Source organism: Puntigrus tetrazona, chromosome 18 (assembly GCF_018831695.1).
Source record: "Puntigrus tetrazona isolate hp1 chromosome 18, ASM1883169v1, whole genome shotgun sequence".
In the NCBI taxonomy this organism is placed as follows: Eukaryota; Metazoa; Chordata; class Actinopteri; order Cypriniformes; family Cyprinidae; genus Puntigrus; species Puntigrus tetrazona.
The window spans coordinates 13,431,081-13,458,838 of record NC_056716.1 but is presented as its reverse complement, the minus strand read 5'-3'; the positions used below and the strand labels follow the sequence as shown (position 1 = coordinate 13,458,838).

Here is a 27,758-nt window from a genome sequence, read left to right as displayed (position 1 = left end):
CTTTCTTTTATTAGGCGGATGTGGTTTATAGTTGATGCACTTTCTCCCAATGTAATTGTATTTCTCACCAACAGAAAGAATGAAATGAGAAACCAACAGAAAGATAGAAGTAATTGTTATGAGAAATGGCAGTGAAGAGGCACTCAAGTTATAATTTTGATTGTGAATTATGACTGAAATGAACGTCTCATCTGTAAGCATGTCACTCTGGTATCACAATTTTTATTACAGTTAATCCTCTCTTATTAATCCAGAAACACACACAAAAGGGTAAACCTAAAATAAATTTATTGAGACAGAGGAGAGAGCGTACGCTCTCCTGCTCTCCTTCCACCCTTTTCACAAGGCAATTAAGAAATCATGCTAAGGCTATGAAAAAAAAAAATGGAAACGAGAGACATATATTCGGGGGTCTGTTGAGGGGGCAATCGTCTTCCCCTTCACGCAGACCGCCATCACAACCTGATTCAGAAAGTCCATTCAGAGCGCTCTCTTTGTACCAGTGCTGTGATAGACACCGTAACACACACACACACACACACACACACACACACACACACAAAAAAAAAACAAAAGGCCCGTTCTAGCAAATTTGGCCTGCTAAGATTATGCTCGACGAGCGTCTCTTTTGGGACAAAGTCAAAACAACGTCAGTGACCTCCTACAGAGGTGAATGCAAAGTGCAAAAACAAGCCGAAACGAGAAATGCTTTCATACGTAAAAGAGCAAAAAAAAATAAAAAATAAAAATACCACGTAAGAGGAAAAAAATCAAAGGAACAGGCAAAAATGTTAACGGTGGAAATAGGCTATAAATATACAAAGGCCTCTTAGCTAAATAAGACTGAATCCTTGGTGTGCTGAACAAGGAGACAGTAAATAAGCAGCACTGTTTCTCTTAAAAAGAGTCCCACTTACTCAGTGCTTGTACAACATCCTGTGGACGACGTCACCTGTGCCAAAGTTTAGGGTTCAAGTCACAAGACAACATTTACACATGTACTGAAGACTGTCAAGTTGTCAAAAATATTAAACTGTAATGAAAGATGATACATCTGAATGTATGTATATATTACATACTGTACATAGACCGGCAGAATCAATACAAAAGGACTCCGCCACCACCTTGTAAATATATATACTCATATAAACAGAGATATGTACTCTGTAAAACACACCAGTTTGCATGAATTCAACTACATGAAAACTGATTTCCCCACTTCGTTACGCGAATATCATTACAGTATCAGTGTTTCCTGACCTAATCATTTAAGCTCGACAAGTAGTACATCTTAACAGGCATGCCCCTAATGACAGCCCATGAGTTTCATGGAAATACAATACTCTCCCTCCCCAGGTCCCTATAGGTTTGCAGGAGGGAGTAACATTGAAGCAGCAATGACTGGAATATTAATGGAGAATGTTCCCTTCGGTCCTCGGGAGCGAAAACCTTGGCTCGGACATCCTTTAGCCTCTTACAGAGATTTTGTTCTCCACCGCTGCCAGCATCGCACAGAAGCGTGAGTTTTCGTTCGCCAAGAGCTTGGACGGCTCGTCAAATTCCACCACCTGGGTCAAAAAAAGAAGAAGAAGGCCGTGAGTCGGTTAACAGAAGAGCCACCGAAAAAAGGCTTCTTTCATCAAATACGTTTGAAGGAACCGTGGAGCATTGGATTATGTCCCGCAAGAGACGGGGGCTCGGGGCTGATCCAGGTTTCAATATAAAGTAGACACGAGTAGACGAAATCTGCTAGGTCTGCTCACGTTGCGCAAAATTTTTCGTTCATTTTTGCAAGACTGAGCATTATAACCAAATCACACACACATTTCCATGCACATTTCAATTCCAGTGGGAAACTATTTCCCCGTAATAAAAGTATTTTTCATCATTAGACCTCTACACCATACCTGACCCTGATTGAGCACCATGATACGGTCACAGCTGAGCACTGTGTGCAATCTATGCGCAATGGTCAGCGTGGTGCAGTCCTGGAATGCGTTACGGATGGTCTCCTGAATCAAACAGTCAGTCTCCGTGTCCATAGCCGCTGTGGCCTCGTCCAGAATCAAGATCTAAAAATAGGGAAGAAACAATCTAGATGACCCGCTTAAGCCTGTTTCGCATCGTCTGCGAATCCCAGTCAGCTTTGCCTAAAGGACACGCTCAGAGTTGGGTCGTTATCTCACCTTGCACTGTCTCAGAAGAACTCGGGCCACGCAGAGCAGCTGCCGCTCACCCACAGAGAAATTCTCCCCGTTTTCCACCACCTCGGACTCCAGCTTTAAAGGCAGCTGAGACACCTGTACAACAGAGAGGAGACGCAAGACATCGGGTTACAAAGATTCAAAGATGGCAAAGAGAAACATCATCAAGAAGTCACTGGAGACAAACTCAAGAGATTTTCTACGCGCCCTTAGGTGTGACAGAGTGAAACTACTTCGCCTGTAAACGTTATACATGGTGTGTCCCCTTTGAAGGGTTTTCTTTAGCTTACGCATTCTTTCATGTGTGTCCTCTCCAGGGCATCCCAGATTTGCTCCTCTGAATACTGGTTAAACGGATCCAAGTTGGATCTGTTTGAAAAGAATACAAAACAGAAAGCAGACGTATGAAGAAAACTTACTCATATGAAGTAAGATTATTACACTTCCTAATTTCAAGTCACATCGATATAGCACTTTATACAATATAGATGGTTTCAAAACTCCTGAAACACAGTATTAATTAGTCAACTGTAAAACAAATTCAATTTAAGCTGTAAAGCAGGCCTTGAGCAGTCAATGAATTCAGCTCAAGTCAATTCGGTTCAATAATAGTGTCAGTGTTGCAAAGTTAGTCATGATCCAGCTTAATTCAGTTTAGATTTTGTTCTCAATGCATGTGAAGTGGCAAGATATATGTATTGTAACATTAAGCATGCAATTTCAACTTCAACCCCATTTGCTGCTGACCTTTTGAAGCCTATGGTTACTGGACTGAACATAGATTGCAAAATGCTGTTCAAAAACATGTTACATTTTGTTTTCATTTGCTTTTCAAGCTTGCAGTTTTAGTAGGCTGTCCTTCTGGAACATTTTTCGTGTGAAAGGTCCTGAGGCATGAAACCCTAACACGATACATGTGAAAAGGTCTTTGGGAATCAGCTGGGATAAAACAAGTCAGAGGTATTCCCGCCTACCTGACAGTACCACTGAAAAGCACTGGCTCCTGTGGAATGATTGACAGTTTGCTGCGCAAATCAGCAAGGCCGATGTTGCAGATGTTGACACCATCGATCTTAATGGAGCCGCCACATGGTTCTACCAACCGGAAGAGAACTACTCCCAGAGAAGACTTGCCTGAGGACAGACGAGAGGGCCGATTTATTGCTTTTCTCTTTAATACGCATTTATCAGTTTTCTATGGAAGCCTGTTTTCGCCGCTGAATTAAAACAATAAGTTATTAAGTCCGAACTGTGACTTTATATCTGCTAAAAAAGACTTTGTTCTCAAAATTATCAGTTATGTCAAAACTTAATAACTGGAAGACTGGAAGAGACTGACCTGAACCCGTTCGTCCCACAATCCCGACCTTCTCTTTTGGTCGAATGGTGCAGGAAACTTTCTTCAGTATCATTGGGAGGTTGTCTCTGTACCTCATCTCCGTTCCATCAAACACGATCTCACCCTCCTGGGGCCAGTCAGATGGAGGAGCCTTGTTTTTCACCCTCGCAGGAGCCTCCAGAGACAGAGACTAAAACAGACGGAGGTGACTAAGCAGAGGTTGAACTTCATTCTTTCCGAATTCATCGCAAAAGACTGACAACAGACGTCAGATCTGGAAGAGAGGCTTTTAACGTCAAGTTAAAACCGTCAGCCAAAATGATGCAGGATTAGTACCTTGATGTAATGATGGATTCTCTCCACTGAGGTGAACCGAGCTTCGGTCTCAGAGGCCAAGCGAACGGTAAACTGGAATAACCCTGTTAGCTGTAAGAGACGATGGAGATGTTATTACATAGATTTCTCCCTGTAATGTGTAAGATTTTAATAGTCTTAGTTAAATAACCCTGGTACAATCTGCTTCCTTTATACTATACAATAGCTTCTGCTGTGTAAGCAGATGTTAACTGACAATTTGATCTCATGCAAATCTCCTTTGAAGGAAATAAATGCATACTGCACTTGTCAGTAAAGTCAAACGCTGTTTTCTCACAACCCGAGTTCGATTCCCTCCCTATTTCGCTGCAGTGCGTTTGCGTCATCAACGTGAATACCGCCGTGAGTACTAGTGGCACCTGCTTACCGGTGTAACTAGGTAATGACTCCGGAGGAGAAGCTGCTAAAAACGGAAAGTATTTTTTCACTTCACTTTTTGGCAGAAGACCAGCCAGACAAAAGGCATAGCATGCAGAGAATGGCATGTGCAACAGTCTGCCGCAGATGTAAAGTATGTGGGGTTTTCTAAACCGTGATGGGAAGCGCATTGCCCGTTCTGCCTGCAGGGCATCGGTCCCGACTGACGTCGCGGTTTGCTTCTGGAAAATAAGCCGCGTTGCTTATATTGCTACTGCGAACGGTTACACGAACAATATCCCAAGCTTGTTTTCAAGAGTAAAAGCTACATAAAAAGTGAAAATGTTAAAATTATAAAAGATAGTTTATGCAAACATTTTAATTCTGGCATCATGTTATTATAAATTTGAATCAAACCCGAGAGATTTCCGTCCCTCCATTGAAAGTCTAGGTAACCAAAGAAGGTTGCAAAAATCATCCATACATACGAATTGAGCGGCTTAACCTAATCTTGTAAAAAGACATGATTGATTATATGCAAATTATACCTGTTCGTCGTATAAAGCAGTGACACACATCCATGCACAAATTCTTCTGTGTACGTGGCTTGTTAAAACTAACCTCACTTGTTCTTCTGTGTCTTACACGTGATTTCACTATTTAACATGAACTAACAATGAGCAATACTTCTACGGCATTTACCATTCTCATGTTTCGTTTTACCTTTACTTGCACATAGTTCTGAATCAAAATTTGTATGTTAACATCAGCTAATGTGAGCAATGAACAATAGTGAGTTTTGACATTAACACATGTTAAAGCTGTACAAATATAAATAACGGATTAAATAAGGTTAACAAATGAGACCTCATTGTGAGGTCGAACCTTTCACCAGTGGGACCTCTCAGGTTTAATCTTAATTTGTGTTACAAAGTCTTATGGGATTGGAATGACACTAAGGTGAGTAACCGACGCAAGAATGATCGCTTTAGGGTGAACCAACATTTACACAACTTCCCCTCACCTGCACAGCATAGGAAATGGCCAAGCCTGCATACGCAGGAGGAATCTGGCCGTGCATGAGGACGATCATCAAAGCCGTGATGCTAATGAGAGCCACGCTAATCACATCCAGACGAACAGCCAGCCAGCGCATGGCGCAGCTGAACAAATAGAAGGGAGCCTGGTTCTGATCCAGCAGCTCCTGATACCTGAGAGAAAACGCACAGATGAAATCCACGCTCGCTGGAATGAAAAATGCAGTAAAGCGAGGCGGAATGATATTACCTGTGAAGGAACTCGTCCTCTTTCCCGTAAGCATGCACTGTGGTCAGGCCCTGAATGCTGGAGGCAATGTGGGACAGGAAAGGTGACTGTGTGATGTTGTCTAATCGTTTGAGTTCTCGAATGAAGACCCGAGAAACCACGTGTAGCACCGTAAAGAGGAGGACCAGCGGCCCTACTGCCACCAGGAACCACGGGAACACGCTGCCAATCATACCCAGGCAGAAAAGCACCAGAATCACGTTCTGAATGAACATCTCCGCCTGGAAGGGCAGACGCGTGTCCACTGCGAGAAGAAAGGTATGTGCATCAATCTAATTATCACTATCATCAAAATCCCATACAAATTTCCTTTTATGTCAATATCTCGCACCTATATCTTATGATAATGCTAAAATTTCACCCACCTTCATCCATGTCTTTGGAGAATCTGTTCAGGATGCGAGCCGTGGGTGTGGTGTCAAAAAATTTCATGGGACTGCGAAGAATCTTCTGGAAAAGTTCCTCATGGAGCCTTGATGAGGCACGCAGAGTACCCTTAAAAAATACAAAAAAGATCACCCGCTGAAACTTGGCCCTTGTTCTCGGACACAGCAAGTCCATCATGCAATTGCTGTGTGAGAACTATATGATATAAAATCTCACCTTGACAAACACAATGCCTCTCAGTAGTTTGAGAAGAAGCATGATTCCCATAGACATGGTGTAGACAGCTGCATAGTGTTGCATCAGAGGGTTATCTCGCATGCTCTCACTCAATACTGAACTGTTCCCCACCTGCACTGTCGTGTTCTGGTGAGCAAGACATCACAGACACATTGAATCATGCAGTAAAACATGGTAGTGAATGTGCATTTGTGTGTATCTATATATTACAATACAGCTAGCCGCAAATCAATTTGTACCAAATAAATCAAGTATTATATTGAGAACCGTTGTTGGAAAGTTTATGTTTTTGGTTAAAGATTGAGGTCATTAATTAAACAGATTAATCATTTAATACATATACACTTCTGTATTACATAAAAAAAAATAACTATACGTTTTTATGTCACGACATTTAGCCAAAGACCATAATAATACTTAATACTTAATATTAATACCTAATGCTTAATAAATAATAATATTTGTGATCATTTGTGCTTTAGAATTTTCAATGTGTGAAGGCAGACTAACAGTAACAGCTCTAAAAAGAAAAGAAAAAAAACACACACACACACACACACACACACTCCGGTGAAGGTTAGAAGCACATAAAATATTTAAACACTTCTACTCTGGTCTCACGGAATTGAAGCCTTTCAGCCGAACTGCTCGTGGTCTCTTACCCCGCTGCCCTGTTTGATCCAGTAGCTGAGCCACCAGTTGCTGAATGCTGTGCTGCCCACGTTGAGAACAAAGAGGGCGAGGATAAAGAGGAAGACAAGCCACCCTCCTAAAGCCTGGATGTACACTTTGTACACTTCCCAGGGCACTGAGCCTTTCCCCCTCTCTTCCACCTGCATCAGCTGACCTACAAAAAAAAAACAGAAGATAAATCATTAGGCAACGCAAAGTCAAGTGGAGCACAGTATAGTTTACTATGTTTAGCATACTAGTACCTACCATCACCCTGGTTGGCTGATTTTTCTTTTTTGACAGATCCTGCCTTTTTGTTCTCCAAGGGTTTCTTCAAGGAACTCCCGGAGTTCTTATTCGGAACCTGATATGACACAAAATGACAGATTCATTCTGATTTGAGCATTTGCAAGATACACGCAATGGCGTGCAAGAACGGACGGTGCGGTTAAAAAAAAAAGAGCTGTAGACATTCAGAACTTCTGCTTTTGTGTTTCAAAAGTCATATGGGTATGGAACAACATGAGGAAAACGATGATGGTGGTTTTGGGTGAACTGTCTCAGCATTTTCCCTATTTCATCCCTATTTCATTTTCAAACAAAACACGTGAACTGGAAATGGAATAAATCAATCAAAAATTATTTTCTGTCATCATCTACCAACCCATGTGCCAATCAAAACCTTATGAATTTCCTTCTTTTGAAGATATTCTGAAGAATGTTTTAGTCACTTTGTCCATATTATACAATTCAGTGGGACCCAAAACTTTAAAGCTCCAAAAAACAAGTGAAATCAATTAATCCAGACTCAACTGGCATAATCAAAGTGACACGATTGGTTTGGATGAACAGATCAAAAATTACTTTTTTAATGACTTCTTTATTCCTTGAAGCTCATGTCAGCTGCAATGATGTTTGAGGCTCATCTTGACATGGGGGTCACAAGAAAATTTTGGGAGAGGAGGGTTCTGACCTCAATAATGGGTGTTTCTCCCAGCTGAAGGTTGTTAAACATGGCGGCGTAGTCTCCATTCAGATTCATCAGGTCCTCGTGGCTGCCCTGCTCTGTGATGCTGCCATCCCGCATGAAGATCACATCGTCACAGTCCACCAGATACTGCCAGCAGAAACAGAACCATTTTTTGGGGGTTAAATAAGATAAGCTCAATTGTATAAATGACGTGGTATGACATTGTAATGCACCTGTAGCTGGTGAGTGACAAAGATGACTGTCTTGCCACGCAGATGTTTTCTAATGGCGTTGTTGAAGATGTGATTCCCGACATGGGCATCCAGAGCACTTAAAGGGTCATCGAGAATGTAAATGTCTCTATTGCTGTATAAAGCTCGAGCCAGGCTTATCCGCTGGCGCTGGCCGCCGCTCAGGTTAGCACCACGTTCTCCAATCTGAAATGAATTGAAATGAACAAATTTCTAGGATCCTTAAGGATTTCTGTTATTGTATTGCAAGACTATGAGTGGTAAAGTTCTCCATCATAGTAAATAATATGAAGTTCATTTGCAAAAACCAATAAACGGCACTTTGAAAAAATGATAAAAGAGCTGACTGCCATGGATTACTTTCCACTTATAAACATGATGTTGGTTTTGTCCGCTTTCAAGGCAACTCGAGTTCACGTTTTACTGCAGAAGCCGACATGCGCCCTTGTTGTTTTCGAACAGAAGCTAACGAGTCCATTGAAGCGAATCAGATCACTGTATTCAGGTCAGGTGACAAGGCTACTTTCACTCTGAAAAGACGGGCAAGCTAAGAGGAGTTTCGTCAAAGCTGATTAAAAGTGATCGAGGATGGATCATTTTGACGAACTTGATGAACCTGTGATGTCTTCTTGTTAATGTACATCAATTCAGCTTTGAGACTGTATTTTTGTGGTTTACGATTCTATAGATTGCACTCTTTCTTTCCCGGAAGGTCTTTTAGGTCTTCCACCCAGAGACTATTCAATGTTCCTCGCTAAATTGAAATCAAGTGACCGAGCAATTGCTGTTGCATGATGTTTTGAGTGTAAATGTTGTTGATATTTAAATTTCAACAATCGTTTTTAATGGTGCTATATAAATAAAGTTGAGTTAAGAGTGTTTTTTTAAATACTTAACTTATGCAATATTGTTCATTCTTGAAGTAAACATCTCCTGTTATATTATATTAATTTTTCGTGCAGTGCATAATGGGTTTATTAGTATCTGCTGATTTTTGTGTAGGATGTGTTACCTCAGTCAGGTCAGAATTAGGGAGGATGGCCAAGTCTGGTCTCAAGCAGCAAGTACTCAGTATAGCCTGATACCTGCAGGAAACAAAAAAAAAAGCTCTGCATTAAAAACCAAAGCTGCTTATTCTTTCTGATAATATATCAGGGTTTCATTAGAGCTATAAATATCTCAGGAGGTGGAGGCTATTCAATGACAAAGCACGAGCGCTCAAGGTCACGTGTGCTCATTTTATCTTTGTGCTGAGTCACGAGTCGCATTCGCCAATCCACCTGCAGCCCTGTTTCTCTTGCTCAGCCCTTTAGTCTCCTTCAGAAAGACTCAAATACATGACTCATTTTATTGATGTAGTGCAGCCATTTGGCAAACCAAAAAAGCACTGACGTGTCTCGCATTAGGGTCCCAAAATACTCATTATTTTGAAGAATAATTCGTAATTTTAACAAAGTCAGTCCAAAACGAAGTCCGTCAGGAGCTTAAAAGAGATTGCCAAAGCAAACTTTCCAGAAAGGTTTGCTCCAGCCGTTAAATGCCTTCGAACTACTGTTGGTCTGTGATGATTATGTAATAGGTGGATGTGTTCTGGAAAGCTGCTTTATAGTAGAAACTGGAGTTGTCATTTTATTAGAAAGGGACTTGACCCTGTTTTTTTCTTGTTTAACTCTTTTCCCTCCACTGACATAATTTTCCGGATTTCTGTGTTTTCACTATGGTAGGAGGCGCCATTTCACGAGTACTGAATGTCTTGACCAAAACACAGCAAAGAAGAAGCAGAAAAACGTGATCTTGCCTGTTAGCAGATGCATACCTAAAATAATGCTGTTATCAACACACAAATAAAAACTTTCGATCCAGGATGTGATATAGGACCATGCGTGCTTTGGATGTGTTGACGGAAGAGATCTGCTCCATCTATGGTCTGATTATCATTCTGAATACTATCCAGACGTAGCCTTTTGCAAAAATGCACTTTTCGCACTTTCTTGTTCAGAATGTTGTTGTTTTCAAGAAACTTTCCCACATTTAAAATCTGCATAAAATTAAAAGTATTGATGTGAACAATTAAAATTCCAGTTCATGCAGACTTTAAGTGTTGATAAAAATAGACTGCATGAAGCTAGAAGAAAAACAGTTTTTGTTTGAATATTCATACAACAAAATTTTATGGTGACCTGACTGTATACTAACTGTAAACCGTTGTACTAAAGTATTAAAATTGACGAACGAAAACGAAAATTGACTATATCAGGGCCTTTATACTTTTCCTTTTATTTGGTGCTCACCTCTCTTCCTCCATCTCCTTGCCGAACAGGATATTGTCACGGAAGGATGCATTGAGAATCCAGGCCTGTTGTGCCACATACGCGAAATCTCCATTAACGGCAACAGTCCCCTCTAAAAGCGTCATCTGGGAGACAGGCGTTTAAACAGATAAGAGGATTGCGAAACACATCTAATCTTGCATACGATGTACACAAAAGACAGCCGTTTTATGCTTCAAATCAGGCAATCCCACCTGGCCAAGAATGGCAGAGATGAGAGATGTTTTGCCACTTCCCACACTCCCACAGACGCCGACCAGCTTCCCCTAAAGTTTCAATCACAGGAATGACTATTAGCTCAATTATTCTTCGTTTATATCTACCATTACCAATCTAGCGTTGAGAAAAGCAAAGACCTTTTGTATGGAGAGATCGATGCAATGAAGAGTTCTCTGCAGCCGTTGGCTGATGGTGGGAACCTGAAGGGTTTGTTCGTCAGGACTTGACGCCATGTCTACAGACACATCATTCAACAGCTGGCCATGCGTCTCTTCTTCCAGAATCCTGTGATGTTTCGGGTCGTCAGGCCGCTGGCGCTTTTTGCGACAGCCTCTCTTGCCGAGGCCTACATAGGGTGTACCGCGGGGCGAAGGCTGAGCGCTGTGACCGCCTGTCTCCCAAGCCAAACTGGCACCGGTCATCTCTATCGCAACGGAAGGATTCCCCGGCAGCTCACGGATCATCTTGACCTCAGCCATCAGTAACAAACTCTGGAGGAAAATTAAGTAACAAGGAGCTAACATATTAAAGGGGGTCATATGATGCGATTTCAAGTTTTCCTTTCTCTTTGAAGTGTTACCAGCCGTTAGTGCATATGTAAGATCTCTAAAGTTGCAAAGACTAAAGTCTCAAAACCAAAGAGATATCATTTTTAAATGTTCCGACTTGTCCACACATCCCTAAAATGCCTCGTTTAAACACGTCTCACGTGACGGAGTGGGCTTATTTTCATAACTCCGACCCAAATGTTTAAACAAAAATGCGCAACTATTATTCTTGCTGTAGCGTTGCTGCCGCCGCCATGTTCTGGAGACACTACGTTTTGTTTGCGAAACTACTATCTTTGTGCTTCCAAAACAGGACACAACTAGAAATCATTGGTTAAGTTGTATTTACAACAATGTTTCAGCATAGTTCAACCCAAATATTAGAGTGTGTTCACACATTACACGCTTGTGGTATTCGGCAAATCAACGCACTGGATAGCTGGCCAATCAGAGCACACCTCACTTCTCAGAAAGATTTGTAAAATGTAAGGCTTAGAAGAGCAACAATAATGTACAGTATGTTGAAAAAAATTTGTTTTTTAACCTTAAACTCCATAAACACATTGCATTACACCAAATATACAAAATAAAGTTCTTTTTAGCAACATCTTATGACATGACCCCTTTAAAGGGACTTTCTCAAGAGTAGTCATTGAATTCACAGGTGCTATTTTTAACCGTGTACACAGAGGCGGTTTGTCTTTCTTCTTGCTATTAAATTATTTCATTTGACTGAGGATGTCTGCACGTTTTGTTAACCATGTCAATTCCTTCACTCCACACTGCACTGCATGCAGCAAAGCATAAATCTAAAGCATGCATGTCCTGCAATATAATGCAACAATCTTAACATTTGAAATGCATGGCTTCGACTGCTGCAGAGATTATGTATTTCTGTAGGCCAAAACCAGAGATGGTTCATCTTAAAGTCTAAAAGATTTTTTCAATGGGTTTTTAGCTAAAGGCCTAAAACAAGGTTTGAGGTGAACACAACCTCAATATATTTTCACATTATACATTCTGATTGCTAACAAGTGGCTAAATTGGACTACAGATGTTGTCTGGAATATTAAACAGGTAAACTACTTACTAGTGACTTGCACTGCCTCATTGAGTTTTTAATCCTGAGGGAAGTTTCCTTTTTTTTTTTTCTTTATTGTTGTTATTGTCTTATTGAAACAAAATTGCCCCTTTTTGACGTGGACGTGAACTGAAGCATAATGCAAGTCATGTAGAAAGGACTTTATGCGATTTTTTTCTCATCTGCCACTGAACTCAGAAACAGATGAAATAAACATATAATCTGCAGGATTAAGTGAAAGATGGAAATGAGCTGAGTGACAACTGGAGCTTTTCGATACAGTACCAGGAACAGTCCTATTCCCATCACATTCAGTTAATTCCAGATCATCCGCCTGGACTATATCGAACATGCCTCAATGATGTGGCTACCTGGATTTACAGGAACAGGGTTCCCGTGAGAACAGCACGCAAAATACACACTGCCAGACTGGACAAAGGTAGATGAGAGAAAGCTCACCTTGAACCTATCAATGGCGACAGATGCCTCTGATAGGGATTTGACGGAAAATGGGGTGACCTTTAAGGCAAAGGTCATGGCATTGAAAACAGTGACGACAGTAAATGCCTGGAAAAAAAGAAATGAAGTAAAGAGTACATGAGTACTTGAGTGCATTAATACTGTGGTAATACCTACACCTCCAAACAAGCAATGTAACCCTACCTGTGCAGCAGTAAGGTCATAACCTAGCAACATGTGAGTGGAGAATGTGGCCACGCTGGCAATCACCACGACGATGGGTGCCACGCCGACTGTAATGCTCTGAAAATATCCGGTTCGCTCCAGAATCTGACGCTCCTCATCTCTAATTCCTGTTAGATAGAAGGCAATGATAAGTCAAAACATTTGCATAGAAATAGAGCAAAGCAGGCTACCATCACTAAAACTACAACCTTAAAATACATTTCTCATTTTCATTTAGTTCAAATAAAAAAAGTTATACAGCGATATAAATATAAAAATAGATAACATCAGACTACATTAGTTTATCAGTAATTCTAATTTTTAAAAAAACACTTACTTCGTACAGCTTGAGAGAAGGCCTTAAGCCAGGCATACATCTTAATGAACTTGATGTAGTTCAGAATCTCATTCATCTTTTGAACGCGCTGGTCAGTCACGGCTACTCCCTTCCTCCTGAAGTACGCCGTGAGCCTGGAGCTAAACATCTACAGGAAAAACACTGCTATTACAGCGGGACCTCCCAGTGGAACGCCAACACAAAGCTTGAAGGAAAAGCTCACCATGGTGGGGTAGAAGAGGATGAATACAGCAGAGCCCAGCAGAGACGTCGGCCCCAATACGGATAAGTTGTAAGCCATTCCCAGCACGGCCACCAGGGGGCCTCCGGCCAACAGGCTGCCCACGGCAGCGGCTTCAAACATGCGCTGCCCGTCACTCGAACACATATTGATCAGCTAAAGAGAAAAGCGACACGTACGTCGGCAAGATGCGCAAGATATACCGTAGACTACCATGAAATATATGCGGACATCACCTTCTTTAGATATTTTCCTTCACTCTTCATCTCTTCACCATTCAACACTCTAGGATATCTGCTCCTAACCTTCCTAAATGTCCAATTCATTAATCCAAAACTCCTCACCCACCCAATCTCAACACCGTACCTCTCCCATGCTCTTCTCCCGAAGGCTGCGCAGACGCAGTATCTTGTGGAAGGCCATGGTCAGGACGGCTCCGCGCAGACGGGTGCCGGTGCGGTAGTTGAGCGCCCAGGTGAGGGCGAGGGACCAGGAGCGAATCAGCTCGGTGGCCAAGAGGCCCAGCACCAGCAGCAGGCCGTAGGGCAGGTCGGGTTCGCTCTTCTGCGTGTACTCCAGCAACCGCCTCACCACAAACGCCTGCGGAGAGGGAGGACGAGCAAGGGGGCGACAGGACACAGCAGGCGTGACTGAGGATACGAACACAGCCGTGCAACCAGCACTGCGACATTCACACTTCATGACCTTGCTCATTGTAAAAAAAAAAAATTAAAAAAAATCTGATTACAGAGTTGGGCAGAGAGAGGTAAAGGAATGCAGATCATTGTATGCTACGTGTGGGGCTTTCATCATAAAATGCACGGCTGCTAATCATTGGAGACAGTGAGGGAGCGCCAACGTCTACTGAGAGATAATGTCAGCCTGTGTTCTAATAGTTTGTTACCTTATGCGGCCCTTTTCTCTAGCCTTCGGAAAAGAACAAGAGAGACAATGAAACAGTACCGACAGTACCATCTGTGCGGGGAGACAAAGCAATGTGATAATCATGGACATAATGCCCCTTGTTTGTGGATTTTTTTTTTTCTTTACCTACAGTCACACCAGGTTGGGGGTACAGGATGGAGACGTACTTTTGTTTTAACACCTGAAAATTAATATCAATTAAATTAGTAGCAGAGTGTGCGGAAGCACAAAACACAGAAAACAGCCGACAGTTCAAGAAAGTCATCCAAGCACACATTCGCGCGCACACACACACACACACACACTCGCACGCCATTCTCAAATATCATGCACATACGCAGTCAAGGATATGCAGACATAAACTGGGAACAAGGGCAAACCCATGTGGTTGAACACAGCTGCTAGATTTTATTAAGGAAACCTTGAATATTTAACCTTGAAACATCATCAGTTCGTGGAAGAAAAAAAAATGTACAAAGACGTTGCATGAAAAAAAAACATGGATCAGGCAAATCAATAACTTTGAGGAAAAAAAAGACATCGTTGCACAAAATAAGGTCTTTCAGAGTCCATTTGCGAGTTGTCATCACTTAAAAGCTGTCCCATTTATTTTTAATCGAGGTAAGTGGGGCAGCGATCACCCTCCCTGAATGACGCACATCTTACGAGACCCATTTACACCAAACAGTTGCCCAAAAAGGTGTCCGTGAAATTGGTCAAAAATCCAGCAACATATTGAGGACAAGAGGTGCGGGTCTGAAAACCACCTGTACGCTCGTGAAGCTCTCAAAACCTGAGAGCGTTTTCAGTCCAAAACCCAGGCAATATAAAACCCCCGCAAGTCCGTTTTCCGTTTGCGAAGGAGCCGGTTTTTATCTGGAGAAGTCTGAATCAATTGTCCATCGGCATAAAATCTTGCCCACATCCGTCATCGGACATACATTTGCACAATCATTTGCCAACCGGTTACCCAACCATTACCCTCAGACATTTCTTGCTGGATCATTTCAAAACACATGAGATGTGAATAATTACAGAGATCAAATAAGAGAAGGGAAACAGAAAGGAGAGAGAAGACAAGAGAGAGAGAGAGAGAGAGAGAGAGAGAGAGCAACGGGCAGCAAACAGCATTAACTCTTGATCCAGCCCTGCATAAGAAACATGCCCTTACCTCCCAGGAATCCTCACCGGCTCTGCCTGCCGTGTGCTCTCCCCGCAGGTTAAACGGACACCCTGTGGAGTCTAAAGAATAGCCTCTGTCACATGTCGCACACATGGGGACCCAGCGACCTCTGACCCCTAACTCCAATCTGAACCCTCCCTCCCCCCCGACACCCACCTTCCTTTACAAACCACCCCTGACCTCAGTCATCAGAGCAAGGACAGGTATCTCTTCAAGGAGATGTTCTACTGGCAGTTGCTAAATATAGACAACAGGGAGAGAAAGGCAGTTTAACAGATTAAACAGAATCTTTTGAGAAGCCCGATTTTCTCCAAACGGTTGAAGGAGACAGAGCCTTGCTGTGTCGCCCATGGTGGGACAGTGACAGAAGCTCTCCTTGAAGAAAGTGTTAGCCTATCCTCCTGATCTAAAGGAGACTTCTCTTTAGACTACGCTTGTGCTACATGCAATGCCCCTAAACTTTAAAAGTCGTACCCCAAATCTAGCATCTCGTAGTGGACCGTACGAACAGAATACTTTCCTTATTATCTACCACAGATATAAAACACCTGGTACCTGGAAAGCAAGAGACAAACAGAAACTTGCACAATCATAGAGCAGCAGTTTTTTGGACAGGTGTAATAAATTTGTTTCTGTTTTTGGAACTGAAACTCTTGGAACTGAAAACGATGACTAAGTTTAGAGCCTTAAGCTTCATTAAAACTACTTTATGATTAATAGCGTTTGGCCATAACTGAAAGACATGCTTTAAAGTAAAGTGCATCACATCTACACAACTGGCAGCACCAAACACAACCCTGCCTTAGGAGCAATCGGGTTGTGGAAGTAAAAGCTCCATTAATTTCCCATTGATTTTTATAGACAACTTAAACCTTATAAAGGACAGGCCGACTTTGCTGGTGGAAAACTACATTACCCATAATGCTGTGCACAAATTCCTCCAATTAGAGAGTGGAAGTGAGCAATAACATAACTAAAATTTACATGTATAACTTCCCATACAATTAATTGTGTTTTATATATATATATATATTTCTATGTACATATTTTATCAAATTATGTCATTTATAGTGCTGTTAAATGATTAATGACCAAAATAAAAGTTTGTTTGCATATTATATGCGTTTATATTTAAGAAAAATGTTACTTCATATATTTTATTATATATGATGTAATTTAAATGAATATAAATAAATATAAATATAATGTGTGTGTGTATATGTGTGTGTGTGTGTGTATATATACACATAATAAATGTACACAGATCTCACACGTATCAAGTAAACAAAAACTTTTATTTTGGATTTGTTTGACAGCACTAATCATTTGCAATGCTTCATGGGATTGTAGTTCTTTCCCTCACTAATACACAGTTGAACACTTTTGCTTTATTTCCAAATATGATTTGGCCAAATAATGTTGTGATGCACCTCATAGCGCTTCAACAAATACTTTTTTAAAAAATCCCTATGGGAAAATTTAATGGAAGAAATACTTCTGGAACAACACAGCTGAAGATGTCGCATGACACTAACGCACTCTATGTTTGAGTTATTCCATTTGGTGCCGTTAGTGGCGCAGATATGACGTACTTCAAAACATCTAAATGAATGAAGTTCCCCCTATTTTTGACAGTAGATTCAGATTATTGGGCAGACAATCTGTAATACTCTTTTGGTGTTGGCACAAGTCATTATGAAGGCACTTTAATAGCACTAATGGTTAAATGATTTGATAAAATGGTTTTGGGAGCCACACTGGAAACACCACAGAGGTAAATCAGATCACTTCTGAGGCCCAGTGACACATAAAACACTGTTCATTCCCCATCCGAACACTCACCTGAGCATTTGAGGGGGGCAGGATTTGATAGGTGGATCTATAAAGCTAATAATACACAAAGAGAGCAAGAGCGAGAGAGAGAGAGAGAGAGAGAGAGAGAGAGAGAGAGATAGATGGAGGGAAAAGACACCAGAAAGACACAACAGAGCTGAGATGGTGTTACTTACTGGGCCACTGAAGCCTGCGAGCTGAGTAACCATAAGGCAGAGGATGGACAGCAGCAGACGTGTGCGGCAAAAATGCCAGACCACACGACGAAGAGACGCCCCGTCCCCTCGTGACCTGATTTCTTCATCCCACAGCCCGGCCAGCCTGTGGAGGCGATGCTTTGTTAACATGCAACGTTACCAATTTTCTACCAGTAATCTACCAATTACACCAGGCCCGGCTCCAGGTCTAAGATGTTCCCCTGTAACCCTACTTGATTTGAACATGAGCCATAACAGAGCAATCGTATTCTTTCAAGTACTGTGAAGTACTACGAAACTACTGCGGTTCATCAGTCATTCAGTATAGTATGTATGCTATTGCTACCGTTTGACACCATTTGGTATCACAGTACTCTATGAGAACATATACTGTACATATGTTTTAGTTGAATGAGTGCTTGATCTAGGATGAGAAGTACTGACCGGCGACGATTGGCCTCACAACTCTCGAACTGCGACACGGCCCATATATCCTCCAGAAACAGCTGACCCTTCTTATGGGCCAACACCACAAGCGAGGTCAACCAGTTAAATGTCATAAAGGAGAAGAGGCCAGCATTGTCGACTGGATGTTGATACCTGCGATGACAAGAGACGTGGATTAGTCTCTAAGCTCCAGTTTTTTAATTCAGTGCAATTTGGTTTATTTTATTAGGGCCACCCGGCCCGAGTCCCATGTGCCTTTTTCAGAGACACAATGTACGCCTCGTAAAACTGTGTCATTTGAGTTTAATCACTGCACTGTGACTTTTTAATAGGGTTGTGTTTTTACTGAAATGCGGCTTTTGTTTAAATTCAACAAAGATGTTTGTCTCTTCTTTCTTTTCATTGACAGTCTAAGCAACTAACACTCTTATAGCTTATAAAGAGAATGTAAAACGTAAGTGAAATGAATTCAGTTTCAGAAAGGTTTGAAGGTCAAAAGCCTTAAGTATAGATGTTTCTTACAAACACACAGCTTTTCACTTCACAATACATTCATTGATGGACTGGAGTGGTGTGGATTACTGTAATGTTTTTAATCAGGATCCACCGATGAGCAAACGATAAAAGCTATATTTCTCCAAATTTCCAGCAAATGTTTATTGCAAATGAACCGTTCCTTTAAGGCTGTTATTTACCAAAGCTGACACCGTTATCTGTTCAAATAGTTCAGTTTGTCCCCAATTGTTTCAGAAAATGCATCTACTGTTTCACTGACATTTGAGATCCAGGCCTTCAAAAGCATGTAGACATCTGAAAATGGACACAGCGTTACCTGTAATGATTTAAAATGAAAGGCACACCGAGCAGTAACTTTAGTACATACTTGCTGGTGGATCGGATGGGCTTGAGTACACAAACACTGTGGTGGTATTTGCTTCTACCGACTTCGTCCTCCAGCTCTTTTGCGTCAGCGACACTGCCCCCATCCAATGAGAGGCCACCCTCAGCCCTCGCCGCCGTTTCAAAAGCATCCTGGGAGAAACATCAGCAGATCAGGTGTTCAGCTGCCAGGTTGGCTTTTGAGCATGGCATATCAGCACTTTTCAATGGAAAAATGTGACCGTGCAAAAAAATGTTGACAGGAAATGAAAGAAGACATGTTCGTCAGCATGTATTGGCCAAGGACAAATATCATCAGCGAAAAAGAAAAAAAAAAAAAAAAAAAACAGAGGAAGGAAACCAGTCAGACTCTAAAAAAGCATGCAACCTATACTGCCTAATAATGCCTTGGGGAAAACCCACCACATCATGCGAGCGAACATCAGGTCTTGTGCTGCACGTGGCCTTAAACACAGACAGCTGATGAAGCTCATAATTGTAAATTACGCACACATGTTTAAGTCATGTGTCTCGGCTTGACAAATAACAAGCAAAATTGTTTAGATGGCCGTTTAAGGTCGCTCCACATTAATACGTTTTGTTTAAAAATGAGTATTTTGGAATTCTGTTCACACTAAACCTGCATTGTTTTTACTAAAAACAAAGCTTTGCCAAAATCTCTCCAAAGTGGATACTGTTTTTGCATTATAGTGTGAACTCTAAAAACAATGACGCACATTTGGTCCTGACGCGTATTGCACGGGCAGTTATCTGTTTATACCGGTATTGTGCCTGTTGTGTGCTATTCAGTTTCACACCGACGCTAAAAACACGGTGCTCTGTAAACTCTTCGTATCACAGTCCTGCGAAGACGACAGAAATTTCGCAACACTCGCAAGCGCTGTCCTGCGGCAAAACGTGAGGGCATTTGAAGAACAGTGTGAGAACTTAATTATGTCCGTTCCATCTGTATCACCTCAGTGAGCTTTTACTCAAGTGCATTAAGGTGAAAACTGCGAAACTTCTGGTGTGTTGAGTGTTTAAAAATGAAGGTGGTTTAAAATGTAGGCATAGCCTATGTAGGGCACAAAAAAATGTAACACATCACCCCACTTTCCCAAGTTAATTTATCACAGTGCAATTGTTTTGTATAACAGGTTTTGAGAAAAGTTGCTTAATTATGTATATGAGGCATTATCTAATGAATTATGTATTAATTAAGCACTAATTTGCATATGAAGACTGGATAAAGTTAGGTTCGAAATCAAGATTTCATTTGAGTTAAAGGTTTAAAATGATGCCGTTTGTAATGCTTCTAATATTGTTATTGGTGTATCCTACGACAGGTTTACATGCATTCAAAAGGCAAAAAAAAGAAATATATATATGCATTTAATATTAATTACCATGGACTCTCAAACCATTAGTTTGCGAAGCACTTCTACGATTCATTCTCTCTAAACCTCTCTTTTCCGTGAGCCTACTCTGCTTTGATTGGTCAGATGGCCAACTTTGTTGTGATTGGTTTACCATATACAGTGCGTGTCAGAAACGACACTAGTGACGTGTAACCATAACTAAAACGGAATTTAATTGAATAATGACTTGTTCAGGCTGTTCAGGGTTGGGAGACAATAACTTTATTTATGATACAACAAGTGGTTTTGCCTGGAGTGTCTTGTATAAGTCAAATGTACTAGTAACACTTAGATTAGGGATCAATCCTCACTATTAACTAGTTGCTTATTAGCATGCATGTTACCAGCACATTGGCTGTTTATTAGTACTTATAAAATGCATATTTATCGCTTTATTATAAATGACCATATTTTAGATACTTTAATCCTACACCACACTTACACCTTACTGATAATTAATAAGCATAAACATAGGCCAATTTTGTAATTAATAGTTAACAGTGAGAATCCCAAACTGAAGCGTAGCAAATGCATTTGACTTCACGTGCAGCTACACACTGCGACACGTGCCGAAGACCACCCTAACAAACAAAATATTTTATAATAGGCCAGACAACAATAAAGTTTGCGCTGCCCGCAGCCAGCTGAGACAACACGCGATTATATGGGCCGTTGCCCTGGGATACGAGCACTGTGGTATATCCCGCTGACATCCAGGCTAAGTGCTACGAGCAGTCAGAGAGTGTGTCTGCGTATATATGTGTGTATAAGCAAAGGCAGACTCCAAAATGTTTTAAAGCCCAGGGAGGCAGAAAAAAAAAACAGCCGGATTAGCTCACTAAAGGGAACGGCATGTACTTTATAGCTTCGCCGTTAAAAGGGAGGGTGTGCATCTTCAAACACTGCTAGTGATAATATCAAACAAACTACACTCAACTAAAGTCAGCTGCTCATCTCCTATCTCCCGTAATGACAAGGGAATAAACTGAGCGATTCTAAGAGGGTTCCTGCACTGTTGGTGGTCCTCCAGTCTGATTGGCCGAGAGCCTCTTCCAGCAGCGCGATATTCTAGCGATAAGAGAACTACATCCGATCACTCCACTTGCAGTATTTCTCATAACGAGTCTCATGGTGGACGCCTAAATGCACTATCCACAATTTTTTTTTTACACAAGAATGTACTTGTTTAGATATGCAGTTTGTGGATAAAGATTTGAAAATATTTCAGAGATGTAAGGGCATCAGCGGTCGCTCAGCCGTCATGAACCCAACGAGAACGCCTCAACTCAGTCAGATATTATGGAGTTTGCCGCTGGTCCTGATTACTCAAAAATGTTCAAATATGGGATATAATTCGTTTTGGATAAATTTACTGATAATGATAGAACTTCAATGATAGAGGTTGTTGTTTTTTTAAATTACATAATTAATAGCCTAATATTTTATATATATATATATATATATATATATATATATATATATATATATATATATATATATATATATATATATATATATATATATATATATATATATATATATATAATTATAGCATTTAGAAAAAACTTTTTGTGTTTGTGGAGGGGATTACATTCATTGTTCCATGATTGCAGGTGATGAGGTTTTTTTTTTTTTTTTTTATGAGGAAGTCAGCAATAAAAACTGAAACAGATTAAAAATTACTTCTTAGTTTAAACCCGGTTTCACTTTGAACAAAAGCTTCTAAGATGGAGCCAAGCAGCATTGTCATTAGAAATTACCCTTTACAGATGAAAGGACAGCACAACAAAGATGTCAGTGGACATTAAAAATAAGGGTCGACCGATTATCGGTGCCGATATTTAGCATTTTTATGATTATATACTATATTTTTATGAAATATAGACAGTACACACACATATATTATGTGAACAAAAACTTTTAACTTATACTTTTACTATTATAGTACATCCTAGATTCAAGACAAACTTCGGAAAGAATTCCAAGTGCAATTGGATTGAATAATTCAATTGAAAAAGTCATCTTAAAGCTAACAAATGCACATATTTTTATTCATGTAAGAGACATCTTCAGTTTAGGCAAAAAAAAACTGATGTGTTTTTGTTCATTTAATTTTTTGTATGGTGTTTGTGAAACACAAACACATCACTTACATAATTTTATGTTGAAATGTGTTGTTTTTCCATCAATCGGGTCAATTTAGATTAATAACAACGTGTGACTAATTCAGTGAAAGCGTTGAAAAAACACAGACTCTGGGCTGAAATGATCTCGGCACCTCTCATCTGTTAACATGGGCGCAGAAAAATGACATCTACGTTTAAACCACCGTACCAACTATGCTTTTAACATCCGACAATTGAGAAACTCCTTTATGATCAATTGTCAAAATTAAAAGTTTGTCCCCATTTACTTACCCTCATGTCATTCCAAACCTGTAAAATTTTCTTAAAAATGTTCATTTTTAGGTAAACTAATCCCCCTGACGGCAAAAAGATTTACCTTTTTAAATTCAAACACGGATAAACAATTTTAATTGTTAGATTTTTACCAAAATTTTGTTTAGTAACCTGTATAAGTACTTTCAGATGTGCATTCAACTGTGCAACGGTAATATATTTCTGTCAACTTTTCTTTAGACAAATTCTATGACGTTCCACATTTAATTCTCATGACTAGGTTCTGCAATCGTGGTGCTCTACATCCTTATTGGCAGAAAAGAGCTGAGGACATTTGAAATGCATAGAAGTACACAAAGCTAATTTTCTCGTCATGCCAGCTGCCCCACGAATCAGCTCAGCTTTAGCAACTCTGTCACAAGCTCTCGTGGGAAACAGGCTGGGGAAAAAAAGCCTTATCTGGGACTGATCAGAATGCAGAGAACAGAACGATCTAGAAACCAAAGGCGCGCTGAGACCGACCGAGGAGCTTCCAGAAAACAGAAACCAATAGAGCCGTGCAGCTTTTTGGTGTGCGTTACTTGCGCGACAGTGAAATGCATCACGTGATTTACGTAACTCTCATGTTAAAGCGCCTCGAGCCGAGTCAGCCTTGTGCTACGAGAAAAAAAAAAAAAAAAAAAAAGTGAGAAACTGTGTAGAAAATGACATGTCTGGCTGGATTAGGTGAATGAGAGAAGCCTGTCGTGAAGGGTTTTTATGATGCTCCTCAGCACGTGCAGGACGTCCCCTCCCTTCCCGTGTCCCTCTAATGCGCTCACGTTGCACAAACATACAGCTTGCCTGAGCGCCGAGGGGGGCGTCGGCCTATCAGCGCGCAAGGCTGCTGCACGCATCACCGGAACCCAGGATCGCAATTGGCTGCCGTGCCAAATAAGGCGGGACCAGATTATGTAAACAGATCCAGCTTCTGAATACAGGCCGAGCAGCCAATCGCGAGCGCCGCCCGCACACACGGCATCGCTAGTGATGAACTGAGTGGCTGAGAGATACAGAGCGAGAGAGGGAGAAAGGTAGCGTGATGGAAAAAGACAAAGAAAACTGTGGGCAGCACAGGACCCTCTCTTAACACGCCGACAAAATGCTGACGGCAGGAGCGCGACGGACAATACAAATGACACCACAAAGGGTTTGGCTACCTTTATCGACACAAACAACGGCTGCAGCGTTTTAATGCTAATGAACTAGTTCACCCAGAAATTCAAATGCTGTCATCATTCGTGTTGCTCCAAACCTGTATGATTTTGTGCATTTTTTTTTTTTTGCCAAATACAATAAAAGTCAGCGCAGTCCAGTGTTGTTTTGGACCTCTCTGACTTCCGCTGTACGCTCCAAAACAGATAAACCCCCAAAAAATCATACGGCATATACAAAAAAAAATTTATTAAAAAAAATAAATAAATAAAAATCACACGGCATACAGGTTTAGACTGAATAAAAGATGAATGAATTTTCATTTTTGGGTGAACTATCCCATCGAGCACACACACACACACACACACACACACACACACACACTGTGTGGACAATCACTCAATAGGGAACGCTTCATATTTAGGTTTTAATATTGTCACAGAGAGAAAAATACATTTTTATTGTATTTGAGTGGATCAAAAAAGATTTGTCCCAAGACAAAAACACATTTTGCATTATAGGACAACTCTGAGGAAAGGTTTCGATGCACTTCAAATGTTGACTAGTAAGGAATTAACCCTTTGGACTCAATCTCAGTTCTCCAATGATCTCATTTATGGGTTCTCTTAATAAGTATCGCAGTGCAAGCACCGATAAGTACCGATGCTGAGGTTCACGGAGCAATAACAAATATGCCATGAAAACCATTCAGCAGCAGCATTTGTGTAAACAGAATGATTTGCAGGAAAAAATAGGCCCATAACTATATTAGCATCCATAACAATATGAAAAGCTGTTTATTGTAAGCACTGTGCAGTTGTTGTATGCCGCTTTAAACGTTTGAGCTCTTTAAAGTTGGATGGATACTGATTGGATACCATTTATGTACTTATTAAATTGTTCTTCTGCGTCGTTATCATTACAGCCGTGACGTGAAACTTGCCTAATCGCAGAGAAGTAGAATAATTATTATAACTTTACCGTTCTCGGTGTGAACGGGCCATAAGAAATGACTGCAGTTTTGAGAGAGTTTGAGAGTGGAGTATTTGTACGGTGTTTTTCAGCATGAGCCGATGCTCATAAAAGTAGTAGAACTTAAACATCTGGTGTCTAATCAGGAAGCTGGAAACACATGCTGTGCATATGATGGACTGACCTGCACTTTGGACAGCTCGTAATGGTCCGCTTCAGGTCCGGGAAGGGTCTCTCTGGACGGTACGGCCCTGTACGCAGAACCAGATGCCAGACAGTCCTTTCCCAAATCATGTCCTTTCATCTTCTTTCACCAACATAGGAGCGCTTTTTTTGCTTCTTCTCTGAGCTTGATCTTGTCAAAGCCTCCAAATCTGAACTGATGAGGAAAGAGATGGGCTAACGTGAACGGAAACGTTGCTCTTATTTAGTCAGCATCGATCGGGCGCATCCTGTGCGCAAATCCCACTTTATCCCGTTTAAGCCTACCAAGATGATGTTGTTGTGGCTAAATAACGGACACGTGGATTGCATTGACAAACTTACAATTCATACTTTCAAAACACAGCCTAAATAGCGTCGCCGTACAGCATAAATACTTATATTGCATATCTATTTTGCCTAAAATGAGTATAGCTGTAATGCATAACACTACAGAAAATAAATAAAGTACAGTCAAATAATGCATACACATATTTAGAATGACTTTTGTAAGCTTTTATGAAAGAGATGGCGAAATGTGCTCAACTGTAAACGCTTGCTTACCTGCTTAGGTTACTTTAAGAAAAAAAAAAGAGTTTATTATTGCTTTTTTACGCGATATGCCCGAACATGTTGATCGCTTCACGTGACTCACGCGCCTGCAAAAACAAAAAAAATGCTACCGATAATGCAACGACTAACGACGTTCACTACGCTCACTGCTTTTTGACACACGGCCAGTATATCGATATTACAGGCCAGATACGGCGCTGTCGTGAACGAACACGCGCATTAATATATCGATCTGTGCAGAGAGAGCAGCATTTATCCGGCGAATACTCTTATCGCGCTTTGACTAATAGCTACATTCTCGGAAGACACAATAAAAACACCGGCGATCCGTGCATTAGGTGACACTACGGCGCTCTTTCTCGTGTTTATTAAGAGTGTAATAGGCCACGCATCTCCTCTAACGAGAAGAGAACAGGCAGTTCCCAAAAAGATTGAAAACAACAAACCACACGGGTTTCATCCAGGGACATCTAAGCCTTTTTTTAGACTAAACAAACCACGGGGAGATATATATTTACCATTAACCAAACGGATTTGTTTTATTAGCATTTTTATTATTATTAGCAAAGAGCAAATGCTATTATTATTTTAAACGAATTAATGCCTTTTTGGATAACGCTTAATTATTTAACATATACGCATCCTGATGCAGATTATAATTAAACATCGCGCATGAACAATTCTATAAATTGTATAAATGCGTTTCCATAGAGTGCATCATCAGAAGTCTACGTTACTGAGACAATAGATGTCACTTACATCGGGATTAAGACACCGACAAAGACGACGTCCATCACAGTAACGCATTTTCAGACGAAACGCGTTTTGATCGCTTTTTTTTTTAATCTTCTTAAAAGTCAATATAATAATTCGCCGTGACATGTCAAAAGATGCTAAAATCAGAAACGGGTTAAAAACATTTTAGGTGATGATGTTGGGATTACAAATGCGCAGCAGGCAAATCCTACTGCAACAAATCTTATTTTTAAATAGCAAATAAAAGATAAAAGTGTCCACTGCGGCGGATACCTGTTCGCCTGGTTGGTCTGCGGATCTTCAATAGCGGATGGAGCAAAACAACTTCGTTATAAACCAGCTATTTGAAGGATTCGGACGGGCGTCGTTATGGGAAATGTAGTGTAACGTGCCTTCGCTGCAAGTTCACGTCGCGCGAGCGCCGAGTTGGTGGAACTACGTTACCCACAATCAACTTCACCGTGAATGCGTCACCGCTCCGTTAGTGGGCGGGGCTTAGCGCGCGAACGAAGGCAACGCGCATCCTCTGCAGTCAAACACCAGTATTGCAGAGCGGTAATAAGCGAGAGGCTCTAGAGTGGAATTTTACAATCCCAGAAAGTACAGTGCGATGATGAGACTGCAAAATATGCGGAAATTATTCCTCTCGTTTCACCGTTATCGAAAAATACACCCGACGCATACTAAACAATTAACGAAACGAAAAAACTAAAAATGTCCATGCATTCCTTCTAAACAGCCGTAAATTATTTTAAATATTAGTTTATATTAAAGCGAGTAATAATCCATATAATTATACAATAGCTGCGAGCTATTTCAATAAAACGTTTATTAAATTATAAATGAACTCAAATCGGTGGAGGTTTGAGACATCACATGAAACTGTATTAATCTACATATATTAATCTTTTTTGTTTTGCCTTAGCTGTATTTTTTTACTTAACCCAAGCGTAATTGATTAATATCAGCTAGTCTAATATACACATACTTTTTCTTTCTCTCATTGGAAATGTGTTAGACATTTTACTTCACTTTAAACATTCTTTTGACAAGATATAAATATTATAATCATGCCACGTGTCTGTTAAACCATTATTATATCATTTTTTATTCTTGCGGATATATTATATAATCTTATTCACCTTACACTTCACTTCCACCCCAGTTTGACTATGCAAACGTAGTGAAAAGAATAAAGGTAAATGTCACTGAACGGGGTTGCTT

At 40.7% G+C, this 27,758-nt stretch overlaps 1 protein-coding gene across 4 annotated transcripts; it reads right to left on the bottom strand.

Moving 5' to 3' along the window:
* Positions 1 to 271: 271 nt before the first annotated feature.
* On the bottom strand, positions 272 to 26,944 carry abcc5 (ATP-binding cassette, sub-family C (CFTR/MRP), member 5). 4 transcript variants are annotated; one of them, XM_043264677.1, is made up of 29 exons: positions 26,808 to 26,944; positions 25,189 to 25,383; positions 19,026 to 19,174; positions 18,140 to 18,295; positions 17,675 to 17,819; positions 13,925 to 14,158; positions 13,541 to 13,714; positions 13,318 to 13,465; positions 12,960 to 13,108; positions 12,756 to 12,863; positions 10,805 to 11,158; positions 10,643 to 10,714; positions 10,410 to 10,534; positions 9,131 to 9,203; positions 8,101 to 8,304; positions 7,871 to 8,014; positions 7,165 to 7,261; positions 6,888 to 7,072; positions 6,205 to 6,351; positions 5,967 to 6,096; positions 5,563 to 5,845; positions 5,300 to 5,486; positions 3,880 to 3,969; positions 3,544 to 3,733; positions 3,179 to 3,338; positions 2,495 to 2,573; positions 2,187 to 2,300; positions 1,908 to 2,072; positions 272 to 1,568 (listed from the first exon to the last, which is right to left on the bottom strand). In XM_043264677.1, exons 2-29 carry the CDS (start codon positions 25,306 to 25,308, stop codon positions 1,467 to 1,469), a joined length of 4,284 nt encoding a protein of 1,427 aa, XP_043120612.1. In that variant the 5' UTR covers positions 25,309 to 25,383; positions 26,808 to 26,944; the 3' UTR covers positions 272 to 1,466. The 4 variants fall into 4 exon arrangements, with proteins under 4 accessions (XP_043120612.1, XP_043120611.1, XP_043120613.1 ...); XM_043264676.1 differs by lacking the exon at positions 26,808 to 26,944 and adding an exon at positions 26,538 to 26,560; XM_043264678.1 differs by lacking the exon at positions 19,026 to 19,174.
* Positions 26,945 to 27,758: the final 814 nt, after the last annotated feature.

Excerpts from the sequence above, each read along its gene's own strand:
- abcc5 (XM_043264677.1), bottom strand. The coding sequence starts at position 25,308 with ATGAAAGGACATGATTTGGGAAAGGACTGTCTGGCATCTGGTTCTGCG. Across the intron at positions 13,109-13,317 it reads CTTCTCTCAAGCTGTACGAA|GAATTAGAGATGAGGAGCGT; the intron begins GTAAGTGTTTTT and ends TCTATCTAACAG. Across the intron at positions 8,305-9,130 it reads CTAATTCTGACCTGACTGAG|ATTGGAGAACGTGGTGCTAA; the intron begins GTAACACATCCT and ends AATTCATTTCAG.